This window comes from Bos indicus, chromosome 3 (genome assembly GCF_029378745.1).
Source record: "Bos indicus isolate NIAB-ARS_2022 breed Sahiwal x Tharparkar chromosome 3, NIAB-ARS_B.indTharparkar_mat_pri_1.0, whole genome shotgun sequence".
NCBI classification, from domain to species: Eukaryota; Metazoa; Chordata; class Mammalia; order Artiodactyla; family Bovidae; genus Bos; species Bos indicus.
Window position 1 is genome coordinate 101,955,513 of NC_091762.1, and position 21,438 is coordinate 101,976,950.

At 46.2% G+C, this 21,438-nt stretch overlaps 1 protein-coding gene across 6 annotated transcripts in view; it reads left to right on the forward strand.

The window, feature by feature from the left end:
• The window catches only part of ERI3 (ERI1 exoribonuclease family member 3), a 130,841-nt gene that overhangs the window by 9,426 nt on the left and 99,977 nt on the right, over positions 1-21,438 (forward strand). For all 6 annotated transcript variants that reach the window (XM_070786678.1, XM_019957622.2, XM_019957621.2 and 3 more), the window contains one exon: positions 5,099-5,376. In XM_070786678.1, the coding sequence (XP_070642779.1) occupies positions 5,122-5,376 (255 nt within the window). In that variant the 5' untranslated portion in view covers positions 5,099-5,121. The remainder of the gene's footprint in view (positions 1-5,098; positions 5,377-21,438) is intronic.

Genomic DNA, 21,438 nt, shown 5'->3' on the forward strand with positions numbered 1-21,438 from the left:
ATTTTCCTCTTTGCCATAGGCTACTTACTACCTTTAATTTGCTAGGAGAAGGAAATGGGTGTCAGAGTAAATGTGTGTAAATCTTGGTCTCAGGTGAAAGCTGGTGTGCAAATAGATATACAGAGAACATAAACGGTTCCTTTTGAGTTCCGCCTGTCAACTAGATTCTCATAGTCCCGGTTGATGATATAGGTTATCGACTTATATTCTGCAGACTTGTGACTGAAGTATAAAGACATCAACAGAAAGGGGAAATCCCTAAGATGTCAGAAGGTAGACAGGCAGGTGGGGTGCCTCTGCAGGGAGTGCAGGGGTGTTTCCGGAGCAGATGCCAGCAGTGGCAGGAGTGCCCAGTGAGGGGGCACTGGGCGGGGGCACTTAGGATGGAGACTGTGCATTGAGGGCTGGCTTTTGCCAGCCTCCGGGCAGCCTACCTTCTGTAGGCAGTACGGGATTATGGCTCCTTCATGTACCGTTCCCTGTTGCACTTTTTTTTTTTTTATTTTAATAACATTGCATGTGGCTTAAATTTTTTTTTTTAAAGTTTGAAATAGGCCAGATTTATATAAAGTTAGAAGTACAGTACAAAGAATTTTTTTTTCCTGGACTGTTGAGTTGCCTACCTAACATTCCATCACCCTAAATACTTTGCATGTATTTCCTACGTGCAAGGACACTCTCCTACCAAACCATAGCACAGCCATCAAAATTAACATTGATATGTTGCCTCCATTTAATCCTCAAACCCCATTCAAGTTTTGCCAGTTGTCCCAATAATGATCTTTGTAGCAAAATGATCCAGTTCAAAATCATGCATTGCATTTAGTTACCAGGTCTGTTTAATCTCTTGTAGACTTTTCGCAGTAAAATTTCCTTGATAGTCATGACTTTGATACTTTCGAAGATTACCGGCTGGTTATTTTGTAGATTGTCTCCCACTTAGGGTTTGTCTGGTATTTTCTCATGATTAGATTCAGGTTATGCATCTAATGCAGGAGACCCTGGTTCGATTCCTGGGTGGGGAAGATCCACTGGAGAAAGATTAGGCTACCCACTCCAGTATTCTTGGGCTTCCCTTGTGGCTCAGCTGGTAAAGAATCCGCCTGCAATGCGGGTGACCTGGATTCGCTCCCCGGGTTGGGAAGATCCCTTGGAGAAGGGAAAGGCTACCCACTCCAGGATTCTGGCCTGGAGAATTCCATGGACTGTACAGTCTATGGGGTCGCAAAGAGTCAAGCAGCCCTATGAATCACGTCATAGGCATGATTGAGCGACTTGCACTTCATTTCATGCGTCTTTGATAGAAATATCACAGAAATGATGCTTTGATTTTCTCATTGCATCCTATCATGTGATGCATGATTTTGATTAATCCCCTTATTGATGTTCATTTTGCTCACTGGATTGGGGAGATGTCTGCTAGGCTTCTGCACTGTAAACTTACTCCCTGTTAATAAGCATTCTGTGGGTAGATACTTTGGAACTATGTGAATTCCCTTGCCAAAGTTTAACTTTTAAAATTATTCATTCATTTATTTTTATCTTAAGGCCTCATGGTTTCCTTTTTTTATTCAGTGCATAATAATCCATTAATATTATTTACTTGCCAGTGGGAGCCCCTTCATGCTGGCTTCTGCATCCTTTGAGTATCTCCCTGCTTTCTGGCACAACAAGATGTTCTAAGCTCATCTTGTGCTTTCTCTGCTGTAGCCCTGGAATTGGCCATTTTCTCCAAAGAGTGTTGTTTCTCCCTGGCCCTTCAGTAAACAGAGCTAGAAAATATGTATGCTGCTGCTGCTGCTAAGTCGCTTCAGTTGTGTCCGACTCTGTGCGACCCCATAGATGGCAGCCCACCAGGCTCCCCCTGTCCCTGGGATTCTCCAGGCAAGACACTGGAGTGGGTTGCCATTTCCTTCTCCAGTTCATGAAAGTGAAAAGTGAAGGTGAAGTTGCTCAGTCGTGTCCGACTCCTAGCGACCCCGTGGACTGCAGCCCACCAGGCCCCTCCGTCCATGGGATTTTATGTATACATGTGTCTATATATTTGTGTGTAGATATATACTCATCCTCACATTTACACCTAGCTTTATTTTTATAGCATATATGTCAGAAACCTTGAGTTCAACTCCAATTCCAGTTGAAGATATTTTCAGTTCCACTTTGATATACGGATGTTTTTCCCTTTGCATATGAACAGTGAGAAGCCTGGTCCCATTACCCTTAATGCAATCCCCTTTTGGATCAGTCCCTCTGTATGTAACTAATCTTCCTTTGTTGCCACTGCCCTTTCCCCTCTTGGGTGTTTCTTTTACCTGCCTGTGGCTCCCACATCAGGCTTCTCTCCCCTGTCTCCCAGTGGATGCCCTTCGTACCCGACTAGGGCTGTGGTGCGCTGCATCACACCTTCCTTTCTCTTTATGAATGCTGATACCTACCCCCACCCCCCAATGCACATTCTCTTCTGTTCCTCCCACTGCAGCTGATGGAGACTTCTACTTCCCTCTTCCACAATTAATGGCTCTAAAGCTATTAGACTGAATTTTGTAGGAAGAGAAGAGCTGCCTTCTTTTTCTTGACTTGAGTTGAACTCGATTTTTAGAAGTAAGGGAAGTATGGAACCCAGTGACTGCACACATGTGGAGGCCTGGTCTAAAATTTTTTTAAATTTTTCAAAATTATTTTTTTATTGGGGTATAGTTGTTTTACACTGTTGTGTTAGTTTCTGCTAAATAGCAGAAAAGTGAATCAGCTATATGTATACATAGATTCCCTTTTTTTTGAATTTCCTTCAAAGACTTTTTACAAGAGAGAAGCTTTGTGATGTGGGTGAAATCAGTTGAGAAAGGAAGCGCTGGCCATTGTGAGGACCTCTGGCTCTCAATGTGTTGTCCATGGCAGGGGATAGGGCATGTATAGCATATGGTATGGGAGGTCTAGAGCAGTCAGGGGATGCAGAAGACGTTGATGCTACTCTGAGATTGCCTTATGCATTGGGTTTATAGGCTCCAAGTATGGGGGTCCTGGGTTGGCCAGGTGTGCATAACCCAACAGAATGATAGTAATAATGGTAAGCTAATACTTACTGAGCCCTTTGTGCCAAACCCTGCTCTCATTTCACTCTCATTTAAGGAGTAGGAGCTGCTATTGTCATTTTACAGGTGAGGAATTGAACAGAACTTGCCCAAGGTGCCATGGGCAAGCAAATAAGTGGTGAAACCAGGATTCAAACCCAGAAGTGCTCCTTAATCACGATGCTTAATTGCCTGCAGTATTGGGCAAGTTGGGTCTGATTGGCCATAAACACTTTACGTAGTATATATACAGTGGAAAACATTAAAACTTTCAAAAGTACTTATACATGGCCTGACTTTGAGGACCTAGAGAAGAGTTCTAAGGCACTGAGGGACTTTGAATCCAAACTAGAATGTATAATCTGAGCAGACTGGTGTCTCCCATGTCAGCAAGGGTTCTAGTACTGTTCAGGAGTGGGTGACGTGGAGAGTTATTTTGGATTCCAGCTTTCAAAGGAGTGTTGGCCTGTTTGCCTTTCCAAGGGATTCCGTAATGAAACTCAAGCCAGCCTTTGTCTAAGCCAGGCTCCGGATCTGGGCTGCGGGATCGGGCTGTGTTTTTGGAGAGGCTGTGAAGCCACGGTGAAAACAAGCACTGTGCTTGTGCTGGGATCGTGAAGAACTTAAAATACTTTCCAGTCCTAGTTCTGCATGGGCTCTCACTATGGGAATAGGCAAATTGTGGACCCACACCAGCATATAAATACACAGGCAAGTTATTGTAGGTCCGTTTGTGTGTCACAGGAGAGCCGGGATGAGAAGTAATACTTGGCATTGTCCGTGTTCACTCAGGTGGTAGTAACATCGTTGCCTTGAGGGTGCGCTGGACTTCTGGCTGCTGACCGCCTCCGAGCTACAGCAGGGAGCGAGTGCCCACTGCAGTCTTTCAGAGACAAGCTTTTGGATCTGTCAGAATGGGGCTTCAGAAAGCTTAAACTGTGGCTGTTTCCATATTGAGCAGCAAGATTTCTTGTTTTACTTTGAGGATTAAAGTTGAGGGAATTTGAGTATTGGGTATGAAATGGGAAAAACACAAAATTTCTGCTTTATTCCTCTTTTTTTTTTTTTTTTAAGGAAGCTTGAGTTATTTGTGAGTAAAACTTAGGCTTTGATTTTTATATTTTGTTAGCCCTCTAAGGAGCAGACAATCTGCAAATTTAAAGGGCAAACTTGAAAAGTGATTTGGATTTTTTTTTTTTTTTTGCACATGTTCACTCAGCAAACTTTACTAGATTTTTAGCAATGCTCCCATTACTGCCACATCTGGGTTTTCTCTTTTTCTTCCCTATTTAAAAAAGTCCTGCAGTCATTCAAGGCCTCTAGTAGAGAGTCTAAAGGCAGGGGTGGGAAAGGGCTGAGGCTGTTGCCAGCTGTGCTCTGCAGGCGTCATTCATTCCCCCAGGTGCCACTTACTGTCTGGGGGCTGGGGAGTCACCAGACTATGGTGAGCAAGCTCCCTGTGATGACTCCGCCTGCTTTCCAATTGGAAGAAGGGAGGCAGGCATATGGAGATGGCAAGATACAGAAAGGAATGCCAGGGGCAAGTGGCTCGGACTGTAGCTGAGGACAGAATCCTGGGCATTTTCTGCTGTTTGTCTGAGTCTACTTAGCGCCCAGGACTGGTGCAATGGGGTCACCCCGGGTTACTTTGGGAAACTTAGCTTTAGTGTTAACTGTTGCCACCTGAGACGTGACCACAGCATTTTTGTCTCTCCTCTCTTTTGAACTTCAGAGCTCCAGTTAAAGATCAAGGCCAGAGCTGCATCTTGTTTTGAGATGGTCTGGGAGACTCAGAGCTGTCATAATGCTGTGGGGGCCAATGTTTAGGGTCTTGAGCTTCAGTCATGAATACTGGGATTTAGAAAAGGGGCACAGAAACTCTGGGGAGTGGTTCATGTTGTCTGAATATTCCTGAAGACTAGATGGAACAGGGCCACGGTGGGAGGGAGTAACCCAGACTCTGTTCTTTTTTTTTTTTCTCTTTCTTTTCCTTTCTTTTTTTTTTTTTTTAACTTTCCTCCCCTAAGTTTTAGATGCTTCTGGATGTTCAATGCTAGCACCTTTACAGACTGGAGCAGCTCGATTTTCTTCATATTTGCTTTCAAGAGCAAGAAAAGTGCTGGGCTCTCACTTGTTCTCTCCTTGTGGTGTTCCGGAGTTCTGCTCCATATCCACCAGAAAGCTGGCGGCCCACAGCTTTGGCGCATCCATGGCGGCAATGATGTCCTTCCCTCCCCAGAGGTATCACTACTTTTTAGTGCTGGACTTTGAGGCCACGTGTGACAAGCCACAGATTCATCCTCAGGTAACTGTTGCATCATTGCTTCAGCAAAGGTGGGGTGGGCAAGGAGGGAGGGAGGAGAGACTGGCTTTCTGGGACGCAGAGGCACTTTCTCTTGTCTTCTTAGCTTTTAGCTACACATCTGGAGTTCCTGCCTAAGAAGCAAGACTTGCCTCAGGCATCCTAGGGCGAGGCAGACCTGAGAGGCCTCTGGAGGCAACTGGGCACACTGTTTCTCTCTGGTCTCAGCCTTTGAGAATCAAATATTTCCTTCTGTCCCATCCTTCCTCTCTCCTTTCCCTCCCCTCCTTCCTTCTGCTGCTGCTGCTGCATGTTGTAAGGAATACTGTGTTAGTCAGCCTCCAAGATGGCTCCCAGTGATCCTTGCCTCCCAATATTCCCACCTGTGGTAGTTCCCCTTCCACACTGAATCAGAGCTAGCCCTGTAGAGTCAGTGGGGCAGCACGGAAGACACTGTGTGACTTCTGAGGCTCAGTCATGAAAAGCATCGCAGCCCACCTTGCTCTTTCGGATCAATTGCTCTGGAAGAAGCCAGCCACCATGCTTTGAGGACACTCAGGCAGCCCTGGGGAGAGGTGCATGTGTACAGGAACTGAGACTGATAGCTAAAAGCCAGTACCAACTCGCTAGTGATGTTTCCTGGCCCTGTCTCGAAGTGAATCTGCCAGCCCCAGTCAAGCCTTCAGATAGCTACAACCCCGTGGACATCTGACTTTAACCTCAGGAGAGACCCTGAGTCTGACTGACCAGCCGAGCCACTCCTGAATCCCTGGCTCATAAAAACTGTGAGAGAATAAATGATTATTGATGTTTTAAGCCACTAAGTTTTGGGATGATTTGTTACACAGCATTTGACAACTCAACCATTGTTGCACTGTTGGAAAGGAACATTTCTTGCTTTTTTTTCTTAATTACCAGCTGTGTTCAGGGATCTTTTACCTTTTAAGGCAGTGCTGCTAGGAAGCTTGGATTAGCAGCAAGAGACTGGTGCACCCGTGATACTGGAGTGCTTGGTGTTTGCTTTGGGGGTGTGCCTGGGGGTTGATATGGCAGCTCATCATAGTGTGGGGGTCCTGGGTGTGCCTGACTCTAGAACTGTAACCCTTCCCTGTAGGACTGGATTATCAGGTGTGTAATTTGGGGCTGTGTAGACATGTTGGTCTGGGAGTAGCTTTTAGTAGTTAGAGGAAGACAAGAGGATGGTAGGAGCCCTGCACAGGTGGACTGGGTTCATTTCTCATGGTTGGTTTCTTCCCAGGAAAGGCTTCTATCTTTAGATGGGAGATTATTTTCCAGAAAGCAGGTACCACAACGCTTTTACCTTCCCCTACTCCTCTCTTTCCTATTCTCCCTTAAGCTAGTGGTCTACTTTGGGAAAGGACTGAAAGCAGGTGTGCTGAGGCTTGAGAAGACAGGAGCTGTATGAGGAGAGCGTCCTAGGGAAAGGAACTTTGCGTGAAAGGGAGGACGGCCTGGGAGCTGCCTGAGCCACTTATTTTCTCAGCCTCTTGCTCCTACCCACGCTGTAGAGTCATCCTCTCCACCTCCCCAACCTACTGGAGATTCTGTGATGGGTGTGCTTGGGTGGTGGGTGGAAGTCTTGGTTACATAGATTCTCTGGAGTTGAGAATCAGGGAGCCATACCCCAATATGCCATATTATCTCCCTTGCTGATGATTTCAGTCACTGAGTAAGCCCAAGCAGGACCTGAGTCTAAAAATCTAACACATCCCTATTGCACAGGATTCAGCCCTCTTCTGAAGCCTCACGGTTGCTGGGTACCTTCTTGATGACATTTCCTGCTTTCTGCTTCCTGACACCTGCCTGTGTATGTTTGTTTCCGAACTTTTCAGTTAGATTATATGGTGAGATAATGATGTAGCTTTGTTCTCTTGTCCTCCAGAGGGTTCTGCCAATGTTATTGAAGATGAAGCTTGATTCATGTCTCAGTTTGGTTTGTCAATATTACCTTTCATTTCTCTTTCAAGGACATTGTTCTTTTAATTTTTTGTTCTTTTTATTAATTTATTGCAGTGCTGAAAATGTAATGCAGTGCAGACTTAAATCACTTGTATCACCAACTTCCTTCCCAAGAAGGAAGAAACCTTCTGGACCCAGTTTGAGGTTGGGCTTCCTGTTGTTCACCAGGATCTGAGCCTGATTAAAGATTATCTCCAGAGTCAATGAACCCTGATGATGTGATTCCAGGGGCACTTAAGGAATTGGCTGTCCTGGTTCATTATTAGCAAAGCATTAGTTGTTGCTGTAGAGAACTCAGGAAGAAGCATTTGCTGTCTTGCTTATCTTTAAAAGGCGAATACGAATGATCTTGGAAATGATAGACCCGTTAGTTTACTGTGATTCCAGAGAAGATACTTGACCTGATTGTCAGATAATCAATCAACAAACAGCTAGAAGAGCATAGGGTACTGAGTAGTAACCTACATGGGTTTGTGAAGAAGAGCAAATCCTGTCAGATCAATCTAACTTCTTGCTGTGACATAGTGATGGATTTGAGTGGATCTAGGGCAAGTGATAAATGTAATGCATCTCTACTTCATTAGGTCTCTACAATGCTGTGATCAACAGGTAGGAAGGTGAGTTTGGGGCCAGACAGCTCTGTTGTTGAACCAGACCGCTCTCAGGAAGGGGATGGGTGGCCCAGAGTGACTGAGACTTACTGTTATTGGCAACGTATAGCCCTCCTCTCTCTCTGAAAACAAACAAACAAAATCTGCCCTAAAGTTTGCAGGTGGTGGAGTCCTGACAGGATTCAGAGAAAGTTGGAAGGTGGATTGGAAAATCCCAGCGTTAACTGGGATTGTCGGTCCCAGATAACGCTGTGTCCTTCCACTGAACTCTTCACAGGTCAGGTTCTCATTATAGCCTCTACATTGTTAGGTCTTTTGGTCAACATGGCTAGTGAAGGAATTGGAGAGAAGCTTAGGATAAAAGGAACAAGAATCATTAAAGGCACAAAAATTAAGACTTAGAAAAAAAAATTTAATATACTTTTAGTGACTGATTTTTTTGTCCAAACTGGGAAGGAGTTGTTCCAAGGAGAATGATAATGACTTGCTCGTTATTTTAATAAAAACCAAAAAAGAATTTGAATGGGAGCAGAAAAGATTGAGATTTGGGATGAGTGTCTGCTTCTAGACATGACAGTGAAAGAACCTGAATATGTTGTACAGGTTTGGTCAGCTCTCCCTAGTGGCTTGGTGACTGTCCACCTGCAGAGATATTTCATGGACAAGGTCTGCATGTCTCCTGGGGATGCATTTGGACTGTGAATCAGAACCACCCCAGCTCCTCTCCTGCCTGGCTCCCAAGAGTTGAACTCTTTGAGAATGGTTGAACGCAGTGCACTTCTGATTCTTCTGGGAGTGTATCATATCCCTCATTTGTGTAGGAGGCAGGAACGAGTTTTGGGCCAGGATCTCTCTGGAGTCTTGGCGTGGGTTTCATTTCTCTCATCTGTGTCTGCCATTCAGAAGTCCCTGAGTCAGCTTGTAGGGACTATCCAACAGGATTGCCACCATACAAACGGACAGGCACAGACTCAGTTGTACTCAACAATACTGATTGTAAATGTGGTAAAACATCTGGTATTTTCCATTTGTCATAATTTTTGCTGTTTACTTTTGTACTTTGTTCAGATTGCTGAAACTGGAATGGTTGGTTTGCCAGTAACAGGCTTTCACCTTTCTGGTATTTGCACTCATTTTGTTTTATGTGTTTTGATTCAGATTGACATGATAGGTATAGGTTGAATATGAGACTATTTTTCATTTGAAAATATTTTTTCACGTGATTTAGGTGGATTACCATGTTTTAGAGACTCTGAATGTGAGGTGTACAATTCCTTTCTTGCCTCAGGAATTGTTTCTTGACATGAAAGTGGGTTTTTATCTGGTTGAGAATCGTGACTGCCTTGTCCTCAATCAGCGAGAGTTCACGTTGCTCATTTTGGTGTGGCTGTGCGTCAGATGACGACGGCTGTGACCCTGAAGCCCGGGGAGCAGCCTGAAAGCTTTGGTGGGAACTTTAATTGTGCCACTTTTAACCTGGGGGCAAGTCCTCTCACCACCTCAGTGTTCAGAAAAGCCCGAAGCAGATGTAAGTGAGGGAAATGAGGTGTAGGCCACAAAACGTGGGGAGGAGGAAGTAACCTGGGCCCTCCGGATGGCCAGGGAGGGGTAGCCCAGGGCTCCGATCTGGGAGCACACGTTCCGGCTGCCCCCTCCCCTCCCTCCCTGAGTTTGTCCATCAGGCTCGGTCAGGCCCCGAGGTGCAGTCTTTTCCTCGCTGCTCCGCGGCAGCCCCACTGACTGTTTTCCTTCCCATCTGTATTCAAGTGCCCATATCTTGGAGAAAAATGACCTTTGGGGTTGAGGTTTTCTAGTGTTTGCTCTTTGTCCACAGGGGCCTTTTTTTTTTTTTTTTTTTTAAGGAAACCTTGAAGAGATTCCATCTGCATTTTGAGTTAGAACTATGAGTAAAGGCATTTCTTTTTTATAGAAAGTTGTCCAGATGCTGGGGTATTTGGGGAGGGCAGGGTTGATGGTGATGGGGGAGGGTTGATGGTGACAGGAGAAGGGATAATATAGAAGAGGGGCATTTGGTGGATTTTTGGTGTGATTTGAAGCTGACTCCTCATTATTAGTCTTGTGAAAGAGACATTTTGGAAAACTTCACAGGAAATTGATTGCTATCCCTACAAATCACACTGTATTGGTCTCCTCCTCCATTTGAGGCTGAGCAGCAGGAGGCTGCCTCTAGCCCTCCCACCGCCCCCCCCCCCCACCGCCCCCCCCCCCACCCACCTGATACACACACATTGCTGTTGCTCTGTATTCCGCTTCTTCCCTTCTCTGCGCCTGGTTCCTGCACTTTGCAAGTGGATGGAAAGGTCATTCCCTAGAGAAAGAACTCACCCCTTCCTTGCCTTTCACTCGTCCTGGTCCAGGTTCCTCCAAGTGGGAGGGGTCGGGTCAGGCTCTTTAGCAGGAGGGCCCAGTTGCTGGGTTGCGGTCCACCTGCCCATGGCCCCAGTCAGCCAGCCTCCTTTTTCTGTAAAGACAGGCGAAGGCGCTGATGCTGTTCTATTCTTCTAAACTGGGAAATGAAATGCAAAACCGACGTTAATGTAACATTATGGTTGAGATTAAATGCACCAAAATCAGGAAATTCAAAGTTATGCTTCCCACAGCAACTATAACTCAGCCTCATCTGGCGTGTGTAGTATTTTGTGTTAGTGAGGATGGTGTTATATGTTAAGACATTAAAGTTAACACCATAAGCAGAGCACAAAATGCTTGAGGGGGCTGAGTTATGATGACTGTGTGAGCCGTAAGTGTTCTTGCATAGGCTCTCAACTCCTGGAATAATTTTTCCCCTGCCCATCAGACCAATTATTGCCTTTCTTCTTAGTTATATGTCTGCTTTAGCACATCTCTTCTTCCAGGGTCACTATAAATGAATTCCTCTATTGGTGGCCAGTGATGGGTGGGAATGGCAGCCCACTAGGCCCTTTTGTCCTTTTTGTTGCTGCTTCCATAAATGTGGTGCCTCCCCTGCCCCCTCCCCAGGCCCCCCCTCCACAGGCTGCAGTTTCCTGGTGGTCCCTCATCGGGATGGGCCTCCCAAGGCTCTCACTGTGGCTCCTCACTAGTGCTCCCTGAATGGGAACAAGCATTTGCTGTGTCCGGGTCCGGGCCCTGTTGAAACTTCAAGTGAAAGCCGAACGGCCCTTCTTTATTCGGAGCAGACATAGCAATGTAAAAGTAAAATATACATCTCGGGAGCTGAGCACTGGTGCACGGTGGCGCTCTCTTGTGTGTTTGGCGTAGCAGAGGTACATCGAAGTGGGTTTATTTGCACTATTCAGTCTGCTTCTCTACCTTCCCCAGGGTTTATACCTTTAACCTGCCATAGTGTGTAGTTAGGCTCTGGAGTTGCCTGGGGGTGGGACCAGGAACTTTCCTTGGGAAGAAGCACTGGGTCACTGGTAACAAAATCAACCACGTAACTTAGTGCAAATCAGGAGACATTTCCCCCAGCCTGTTATTATCTGGTGGCCTCTCCAGGGCTGAGACAGCTCTTGGAATGCAGATTTTGTTAGACACTGGGCTAAGGTTGGTGGTGGGGAAGAGCTCTAAAGAATGGGGCCATTGATGAATGGTGAATGGAATCAGGGATTGTAAACTACCAGTGACACTGAGCTGCCTTTTAAGGTTTTTGTTGGACATGACAAAACTAACCAAGTCCGTAAAAGAATAGGGAGGACCTCATGGTAACCACCTTAGAGGCAATGAAAAAGCCTCTTTTTACTCTGGATAAAAACTTCAACCTCTATGTTAGATGCCAGGATATAAAAACGAGAAATGGTCCCTACCCTCCAAGGGGCTCATAGTCAAGGAACATGATAACCACCATCGCCTGGGTGAGTACTTGGCACAGTGGGCGCACAGAGCAGGGGAACGGTCAGCCCTGCTTCTGGAGGGGTCTCATAGCTCCCCATTAAGGAAAGTCAGGAGGTCAGAAGTGCCAGGTGGACCCGAGGGCTCTCAGAACTGCTGTAGCAGGAACAAAAGAAGGTGCTCACAGAATGCACCAGGACCAACTGACCAAAGTCTGACAAAACTGAGCTGGATTGCAAGCTTGCTTGTGTGGTAGTTGAAAATGAGGGAGAGGGAGAATGAAGACTTTGAACTGGCAATTTTTTTTTTTTTTTCTGTGCCACGTGGCTTGCGGGATCTTTCAGGCCCCAACCAGGGATTGAACCCAGGCCCTGAAAGCATTGAGTCCTAACCACTGGACCACCAAGGAAGTCTCAGAACCCAGCCAGTGATTTCAGCATTTGGCTAGTATGATTGTCTGTATCATTAATATGGTATTTTTCACATTCAAGAACATCAGTGAGACTATGAAAGCTAAAAAGGTTTAAGAGAATTTTATGCAATAAAAGTGTGAGAGGCAGAAGGGTGAGGGTCAAATAGAAATATGTGAGCTAAGGCCCTGAGGCATTGTCAGGGAGCTGCCCTAGAAGGTGGCACTGGTCTGGGCTGTGAGGTCTCTAGGGAGAGGCAAGGGCTAGGGGACGACATCACCCCCGACCCCCTGCTCCTAGTACTGGCAGTTTGGATCTGAATCTGCTAGGCATCCCATGGGAAGACCTCCTTCCATAAACTGGGGAGGTTTATACCCTTCAAACAGATAAATGGCTAGCTGACTTAACACTGAGAACAGAAGGAAGGAGGGAAGGATTAATGAAGAGGCAGGAGGAGAGAAATGACTCGCTATAGACTGGAGAGGGTGGAAGGTGGGGACAAAATGAGCTGTCCGTCTGAGCAGCAGCAACAGGTAACAGCCACAGAAAGAAAGCCGGTGCTTTGGGAAGGGGGAGGGGCGTGAAATCCTGAGGAGCATTTAGGGTTGGTCTCGGGCTTCCCTTCACCTCTCCCTGCCCCCGTCCTGTCTTGTTTCTCCTCTCGCTGGTTACATTTCGTATTTTGTAGACGGGAATCAGTTGTCTGACATGAGGAAAACTGATACTAGGAGATGCTTCCTTCATCTCTGTGTCTTGTTGGGAAAAAGGATCCTGCATCATTTTGATTAAGATGCTTTGGAATGATTATTTTTTATCCCCTTATCCTAGGTGTTCACAATACTTAAAAAGGCCCCACAGTCATACATTTATGTGATGAGTTTTGAGCTCTAGCTGTGAAAATTGAGTCATTGCCTAAAAGCCTGGAACAAGAGTGTTCCCAGATTGACATTAGCCAACCGCACCCCCCACCCCCGCCCCCCAGGCTGGCAGGTCTGCAGCAGAAGGGTGAGCAGGCTAGGACAGGCACAGATGGTTTGTGTGTGTGGAGTGCAGCCATGGGCAAAGCCTGGTTAGGTACTGGGAGAATCAGGAGGGAGGAGGACTCTGGAGGGGAAGTCAAGTGTTATGGAAGCTCTTCATCTGAAGTAAAACTGCCTTGGAATGGGCTTGTTTAGACCCTGACCCTCCTGTCTAGTCAAGGCTATGGTTTTTCCAGCAGTCATGTATGGATGTGAGAGTTGGACTATAAAGAAAGCTGAGCGCCGAAGAATTGATGCTTTTGAACTGTGGTGTTGGAGAAGACTCTTGAGAGTCCCTTGGACTGCAAGGAGATCCAACCAGTCCATCCTAAAGGAGATCAGTCTTAGGTGTTCATTGGAAGGACTGATGTTGAAGCTGAAACTCCAATACTTTGGCCACCTGATTCGAAGAACTGACTCATTGGAAAAGACCCTGATGCTGGGAAAGATTGAGGGGAGGAGGAGAAGGGGACGACAGAGGATGAGATGGTTCGATGGCATCACTGACTTGATGGACATGGGTTTGGGTGGCCTCCAGGAGTTGGTGATGGACAGGGAGGCCTGATGTGCTGCGGTTCATGGGGTTGCAAAGAGTCGGACACGACTGAGCAACTGAACTGAAGTGTCTGTAGTGGCCAGTAGGAGATCTTGGTCCATGGTAGTAAATGTCTGTTGTGTGAGTTCCACTGTTCCAGTGCCCTGGTCAGTGTCTAGTCCAGGGGAGGCCCTTCCAGCCAAGGACTTGTCTGAAGGCTAACTACTAGCAGAGGCTCTCACTGGGAGGTGCTGGTGTTGCTGAAAGGAAAGGAAGTGCAGAGTCCACAGTAAGGTTGATAAAGTAAAATCGGCGAGCCAGGAAAGGAAGTGTGAATGTTGAGTGGAAGAGAAGAAACAGAAGTAGATGTCATTAGCCAGTGTTCAAGGGAATGGAAGGGAAGGTGTTCCAAGGGGTTAAATATGGGCAGAGGGAAACTGGTTAGAAGCTATTACTTGAAAGTGGGTTAGTGGGTTGGACTAAGGTGGTGATGGTGGGAATGGAGAAGAGTTATGTGTTGTAGCCCTTAGATCTGCTGGGAAAGAAACAAGCTTGAGAACCATGCTCTTTAGTAGCTCATAGCTTTTTGGGGGTACTGGTGGGCTCTGGTTGTCAGTGGTGCTAAGAGATTTGGTGAGGAGTGGAGAGTGGAAACCTGCGGTGGTTATAAATGGAGTGCTCTGCACTGAAGGCCTGTGTCAGGGACGCCTGACGTAGTGAGCTTAGTGGTGATGCAGGCAGTTACTTTACTCCTCTGGTATCTGATGAACTGTTTGACCGTGTCCTTTGGGAATTAGATGGTGATGGTGGATAGGACGATAATTGGCTGAAAAGCTTGGAATCTTGCTCTACCAATGTGATAAACTGAGGGCCATGGCTTGAAATTGCAGTGTCTGAAATGGAGTTCAGGGAATCTGTATTGATCACAGTCTGTGCTCCCCGCCTCTCCCCAGCACTAGCAAGTATGAACGAGAAACCAACTGATCACCCGAAAGGAATTGGTAGTTGGGGATGGAGGAGGCGGGGACTGATGACTGGGAGGAAGCATGCAATTTTGATAAGGTCTGCTTTCACTAGAGAGGTAAGGTGACCAGAGAAACAATGCCAGGGGCAGGCCTTGGTTCATGGTATGGTGTGGTGTCTCCAGCTTGGGGCCTCAGGCTATTGTAGGAATTGCTGTGATCCTGCTTTACCTCTGTGGCCAGTGTTAGGCTTAATCAGGACCAGGGGTATAAAGAAAGCTCCTGGCTGATGTCTATAATGAGAGGTCTTCCTTGGAGAGGTATCCAGTCCCACTTTCTGATTCATTTGTGTAGAAGGAAAATGTTTTTCTGGAGAGAGTAGTATGATGAGTGCTCTGTGGGGAGCTGATGCCTGGGTCTTGATCACATTCTTGAACGGAGCAGGCATTGCCTTGGCAGGAGGACCTCTTGCAAGCTTCCTAACAGAAATGTGTCAACTTGCTCTACACAGTTCTGGGATGTGACATGTCAGCTTTTCCATTGTGGATCTCTGCAGCCAGGAGAATGAAATGTCTGATGGCAGAAGCCAGGAGTGCTTGGCGGAGTGCTTGGCAGATATAAAGGGTCACCTGAGGGGGTTGAAAGTGGGCCGAGCAAGGGTTTATTCTAAGAGCCAAGAACCGTGGGCTCTGATGTTCTTTTGTCAATGTCTCTGTGATAAGGACTTAGTCACACAGATATTCTAGACTATACCTTGGCTAAAATGTGGTCTGAGAACCAGTGGCATCCCCAGCCCCTGGGATCTTGTTAGAAAGACGGAGTATCAGGCCCTTGTTGTTCAGTCACTTGTTGTTCAAGTCATGTCTGACTCTCTTGTGACCCCCATGGACTGTAACCCACCAGGCTCCTCTGTCCATGGGGTTTTCCAGGCAAGAATACTGGAGGGGGTTGCCATTTTATTCTCCAGGGAATCTTCCTGGACCAGGGATCGAACCCGTGCCACCTACACTGGTAGGTGGATTCTTTACCACCGAGCCCCCTGGGAAGCCCGTTATCAGGCCCAGCATTAGATAGAATGTAGTTTGACAAGATGTCAGGTAATTCGAAGTCTGAGAAACACTGCTCTACTCCTCTAGTGGTTCTCAAACTTCAACAAGTCTCAGAATTACCTGGAAGCTTTTTAAAACGTAGATTGCTGGGCCCACCCTCAGGGTTTCTGATTCAGAAAGTCTGGATTGGAGGCCAGAAACTTGCATTTCTCATAAATTCCCAGGAGATGGGAATTTATGCTGCCTGTAAGGGACTGTGCTTTTAAGTCACTGAACACCTTAGCTTTCTCGTCTATAAAATAGGGCAGTGATGCCTGCCTTATGGAGATGTGGATTCCTATGAGCCAGTGTGCGAGAGAAGTGTTCCGGCAGTGTGGACAAGATGTCAGTCTGTGTCGCTTGCTTACTGGTCAGTGATTTTGAAAATCTGCCGTCATGGCAGCACAGCTGTTTCCCTGGCCTTGCATCTGGCTGTCGGGCACACACAGAGAGCAGGGGATCTATGAAGCTCCCCTGGGGGATGCTGTCTTCTGTGAAGAGACTAGCGGGCCCTGGGACTGTGAGTGGGGATTACTGTGCAAGGCTTCCTGAAGCCCAACTGGCCTCTCTGGGCTTCTCTCCTAGTTGCCTGGCCAGAGCCCACTTTCTGCCTGAGTGGGCCTGGTCTGTCTTGATCACCTGTTACTCAGCCCCACCTCTTCACTCCTGGCTAGTGGGTCTTCAGTGCAATATTTTCATTGATTGGAAAAAAAGGACTTTGTCAAACCAAGCCTCTGATTCATCTTTTGTGTTACATAACTTTCCCCACCCTATGGGGGGATTAACTGAACAGGCTTTGGCTGCAGCGTGTGCCCTGGTGCCAGAATGTGGACGCTCAACCTCCCCTCAAAGTGAGGCGAACTGAGGCAGAGGCTGTTCTGTGAGGAGCAGTATAGCAGAGTGCTGAGGAGCACGGACTCCAGAAACGGACCCTCTGGATCTGAGCCTGGTGTCCGCCACCATTGTGTGGTGCAGTGTGACCTGCCTTGAGTGAGTTACTTGTACTTGGTATGCCTCAGTTGGCATTACTGGCAAAATGGGATTAATGATAGTACCAATCTTATAGGATTATTGGGAGGATAAAATATAAGAGCTTAGAACTGTGCCTGGCATGTAATAGCTATATGTGTCAGCTCTTGTTAGGAGAATTACTGCTAATGTTATTTTGACTCATGGCCTCATAGTAAGCTATTGGGGTACAGCAGGTGGCTGGGAGGCCGGCCCTCCTTCTCTGGGGAGCATAAAGCGAGCCTGCAGGTCCTCTATCAACATGTAGACGGAGCCACAGCACTATCCAAAGAGGTTTTTTCCCTCCATTAGAATGGTAAGTTGAATTTGGCGCCCTTCCACTTCCATGCCCTCCTGGACTGCTGCCCCTGGGGGACCTCTCCTGCACACAACCTGAGATTTGTTTAAATTAATTCCCTGACAAATGTAGGTATACAGGTAGCTGCAAAGAAATAATTTGGTGGTTTGCTGCCCGGAAGGGTCAGCTTCACAGAGGCCACTAACATCAGAAGTTATTTACAATTGAGTATCTGAAGATGTTTGAACTGAGGCTGATTCAGAGTCATGTGTGTGTAGACACCAGCTTGTACACCCCTGGGTGAGGATGTAGTTTCTAAGATCTTTGGTCTCCTTCATTTATTGGTATTATATACTTTTAAAAATTCAGATTTCAGTAAAATCTGAATTATAATTCAGTTTGCACCCCCTCCCCCCTGTAAAGAACAGCAGTCTCTATTTTCAGCCTCTTTTCTATATTTTAATTGCTTTGGGGTCTATGGGAATGGGTGAAGACGGACGTGTAGGTGAAAAATCAGCCTTGTACAGCTTCAATTTTTTACCCTTCCTTGTCCTGAAACTTCGAGCATCAGCTCTCATCTGTCAAAGTGTAAATCAGCAATTAAAACCCAAACAGCCAAATGCCAAAGATGACCTGAAGCACAAAGCAACTGACAAACAAGTCCGGACAAATCGACGGGTAATTTATAAGCTTTGCCCTAAAATCTAATTATTTGGCAATTCGAATTTGCAGCCAGCCAGGGCTCGGCAATAAATTTAACCCGCCATAAATTATTTAGGAGCAGGCTGTGGTGTAAATCAAAACCACGAGTGTTTGTTTAAGAAATAAGCTCCTTGTGCATAAAATGTCTTTTTTTTCCCCCCAAAGGAGAAACTGTTAAGTCAACTACCGTCCCTTCGTTACCCAGCACAGCCTGCAGTTCTCCCTTCTCCCTCTCAACTTCCCCTCTTCCCTGTGGTCAAGAGGCTCCTTGATCCCTTGGAGAAAGGTCTTGCCTTTGCATGAAACTTTTATCCAAAAATCTCTGTCTGGATAAAATTCATGTTTTCACTAGGTACGACTTTTTCTGCCTTGTCGTGTGATGATGTTGCTTTTGGATTTTGTCAAACCTTTCTCTGCAGGACTGCACACGTTTTGGACTTTGAATCAGTGGGTGGAGAGAAGGCATAGATTAGTTGTAAACTGAGGGAATGCCAGTTCCTAGATTGAGAAGGGGGAGCCATGAAAAATGACCTGCTCGTTTCAGAGAGGACCATAGAAAGATTGGCTCAGGGCAAAGAAGAATCTGTGCTTTGGAGAAAAGGTCTGTAAGAATGCCACACTATTAAACCCTCTGTCCCACTGTCAAAAAATGCCTAACCCAAAGTCCTTCTGCTTAAAATCCTTTTGTTGTTGTATCTTTGAATATAATCTTATCACTGCAGACACTTTAGCTTAAGGGAGTTTGAATACCCTGAAAGTAACCTATACATTTATTTCTTATAAGCTACTGATTGTGGGTATGAAATTTCATGTGAAGTTTCATTTGAAATGCTGTTGCAGTTTTGTCTTCAGTTTATTAAGAGAATCACTGGGGTTCCTACTCAAGCAATTAGAAAGTAGCTGCATTTGAAATCTTTGCTCCAACTGAAACTTCTACTCAAAAAGATAAAAGAATATTTGCTTGGTGCTTCCTTTTTATCTCTCTGTCTTCCTTCCCCTTTTAAAAAATACTTACAGCTGGCATTTTATTGAGTGAGACAGCAGATACAATAGGTTTGGAACCATGGGTACCTTGAGAAATCCAAGTTCTAAGGCTTTTGTGCTTAGTTGTCAAGATGTGGCTGGTTCCCATCCATCATCAGCAGACCAGCTTTTGGGGTTGTGGTGCTCTGCCCTTGGACAACCTAGTAGCGCAGGTAGCGGTGGATGGTGTAGGGTGACCAGCTGTCCTAATTTTAGCAGATTACTGCTCCAGGAATCTGTGGTCCCAGGCACACAGAAACTGGGACGTTGGTGGTTTGTAGCAGTTGAGGGAGGCTGGGAGATGAGAGGCAGGGGATCTGGTAGAAAGTTCTTTGCAGCCTGGCTCTGCCACCTCCCATCTTGTCACCTCTGGTCCTATGGAGAACTCTGTGAAAACAGAATTTTCCTGTTAGAGGCACGCTCTTGGCTTCTCTCTTGCCATTTATCAGCCCCTTTATGTGTTTATTTACCAAAAGCTGAGAGTGGGGTCTGTGTGCTGGAGCAGACCTGGGTGCTAGAGATGCAGACTGAAGGCTCGTAGTTCTCACCCTCCCTGAGCACGGAGCCCAGCACTGTGTGTGTCCCTGCAGCTGTACTGGAGGCTTTTCAGTTGGAATCCTGCAGGACTTTCTGCCTGGATGGTTCACGTTCACTGCTCTTATAACTCAAGAACAGTCTTTCTTCTTAGGAGATAGAGCACTGAGCTCCTTAAAGACAGTCTTTCAGACTAAAAGAATCAGATCTTTCTTGACCCTTCAGATTTTGAGAGCTATTAGTCCTACTGTCTTTCAGAGAAGGCAGTGGCACCCCACTCCAGTACTCTTGCCTGGAAAATCCCATGCACAGAAGGGCATGGTAGGCTGCAGTCCATGGGGTCGCTAGGAGTCAGACACGACTGAGCGACTTCACTTTATTTTTTCACTTTCATGCATTGGAAAAGGAAATGGCAATCCACTCCAGTGTTCTTGCCTGGAGAATCCCAGGGACGGGGGAGCCTGGTGTGCTGCCGCCTATGGGGTCACACAGAGTCGGACACGACTGAAGTGACTTAGCAGCAGCAGCAGCAGCAGTCCTACTGTCTTTAAGTCTCATTTTCCCCATTTGGAGTCCCAGCTCTGTCCCTAACTAGCAGTGCAACCTTGAGCAAGTGACAACTGCTTTTGGGGTCTTAGTTGTCCTGTAAAATAGGCCTAATAAGGATTCCCATTTCATGAGTTGTTAGGTAGATTCAATGTCGTCATTCCTGTTGCCCATTTAGCAGAGCGTCTGCCACCTCTGTTGTTGTTCAGTCACTCAGTCGTGTCCGACTCTTTGCAACCCCGTGGACTGCAGCTTCCCTGTCCTTCACCATCTCCTAGAGCTTGTTCAAACTCATGTCAATTGAGTCACTGATATCATCCAACCATCTCATCCTCTGTTGTCCCCTTGTCCTCCTGCCTTCAATCTTTCCAAGCATCAGGGTCTTTTCTAATGAGTTTGTTCTTCCCATCAGATGGCCAAAGTATTGGAGCTTCAGCTTCAGCATCAGTCCTTCCAGTGAATATTCAGGACTGATTTCCTTTAGGATTGACTGGTTGGATCTCCTTGCAGTCCTAGGGACTCTCAAGCGTCTTCTCCAACACCACAGTTCAAAAGCATCAGTTCTTCAGCACTCAGCTTTCTTTATGGTTCTACTGTCATATCCACACATGACTACTGGAAAAACCGTAGCTTTGACTAGAAGGACCTTTGTCGCCAATGTAATGTCTCTGCTTTTTAATGTGCTGTCTAGGTTTGTCATAGCTTTTCTTCCAAGAAGCAAGCATCTTTTAATTTCATGGCTGCAGTCACCATCTGCAGTGATTTTGAAGCCCAAGAAAATACAGTCTGTCACTGTTTCCATTGTTTCCCCATTGATTTGCCATGAAGTGATGGGACTGGATGCATGATCTTCGTTTTTTGAATGTGGACTTTTAAGTCAGCTTTTTCACTCTCCTCTTTCACCTTCATCAAGAGGCTCTTTAGTTCTTTTTCACTTTCTGCCATAAGGGTGGTGTCATCTGCATATCTGAGGTTATTGATATTTCTCCCGGCAATCTTGATTCCAGCTTGTGCTCATCCAGCCCAGCATTTTGCATGATGTATTCTGCATGGAAGTTAAATAAGCCAGGTGACAATATACAGCCTTGGCTTACTCCTTCCCAATTTGGAACCAGTCTCTTGTTCCATGGCCAGTTCTAACTGTCTGCCATATAGTAAGCAATAAATGGAAAGAATGAAATGATTCCATGTTGTGTTTGTCTCTGAAGGTGTTGGGGCCAGCTCCTCACTACCCCTTGCCCAGGCTCCCAGCACTTCGGAGAGAGGAGACACATCGCATTGTATTTGCCTTTGTGTCTATACCCAGCCCCTGCCTGGTAAATAGCAGGTGCTTAATAGTATTGGTTTATGACCTGATGATGATGACAATATGACTCACCTTCCAGGATTAAAAAGGGTAAGATGAGAAAATGTATTTGAAAACGTATAATAAAGAGCATAACCCTGGGTATGTTGCTCCATTAAAATACTTCTTGTAGTGCATTGTTCATCATTTGCTTTTTTGCTCTCTGGTTCATG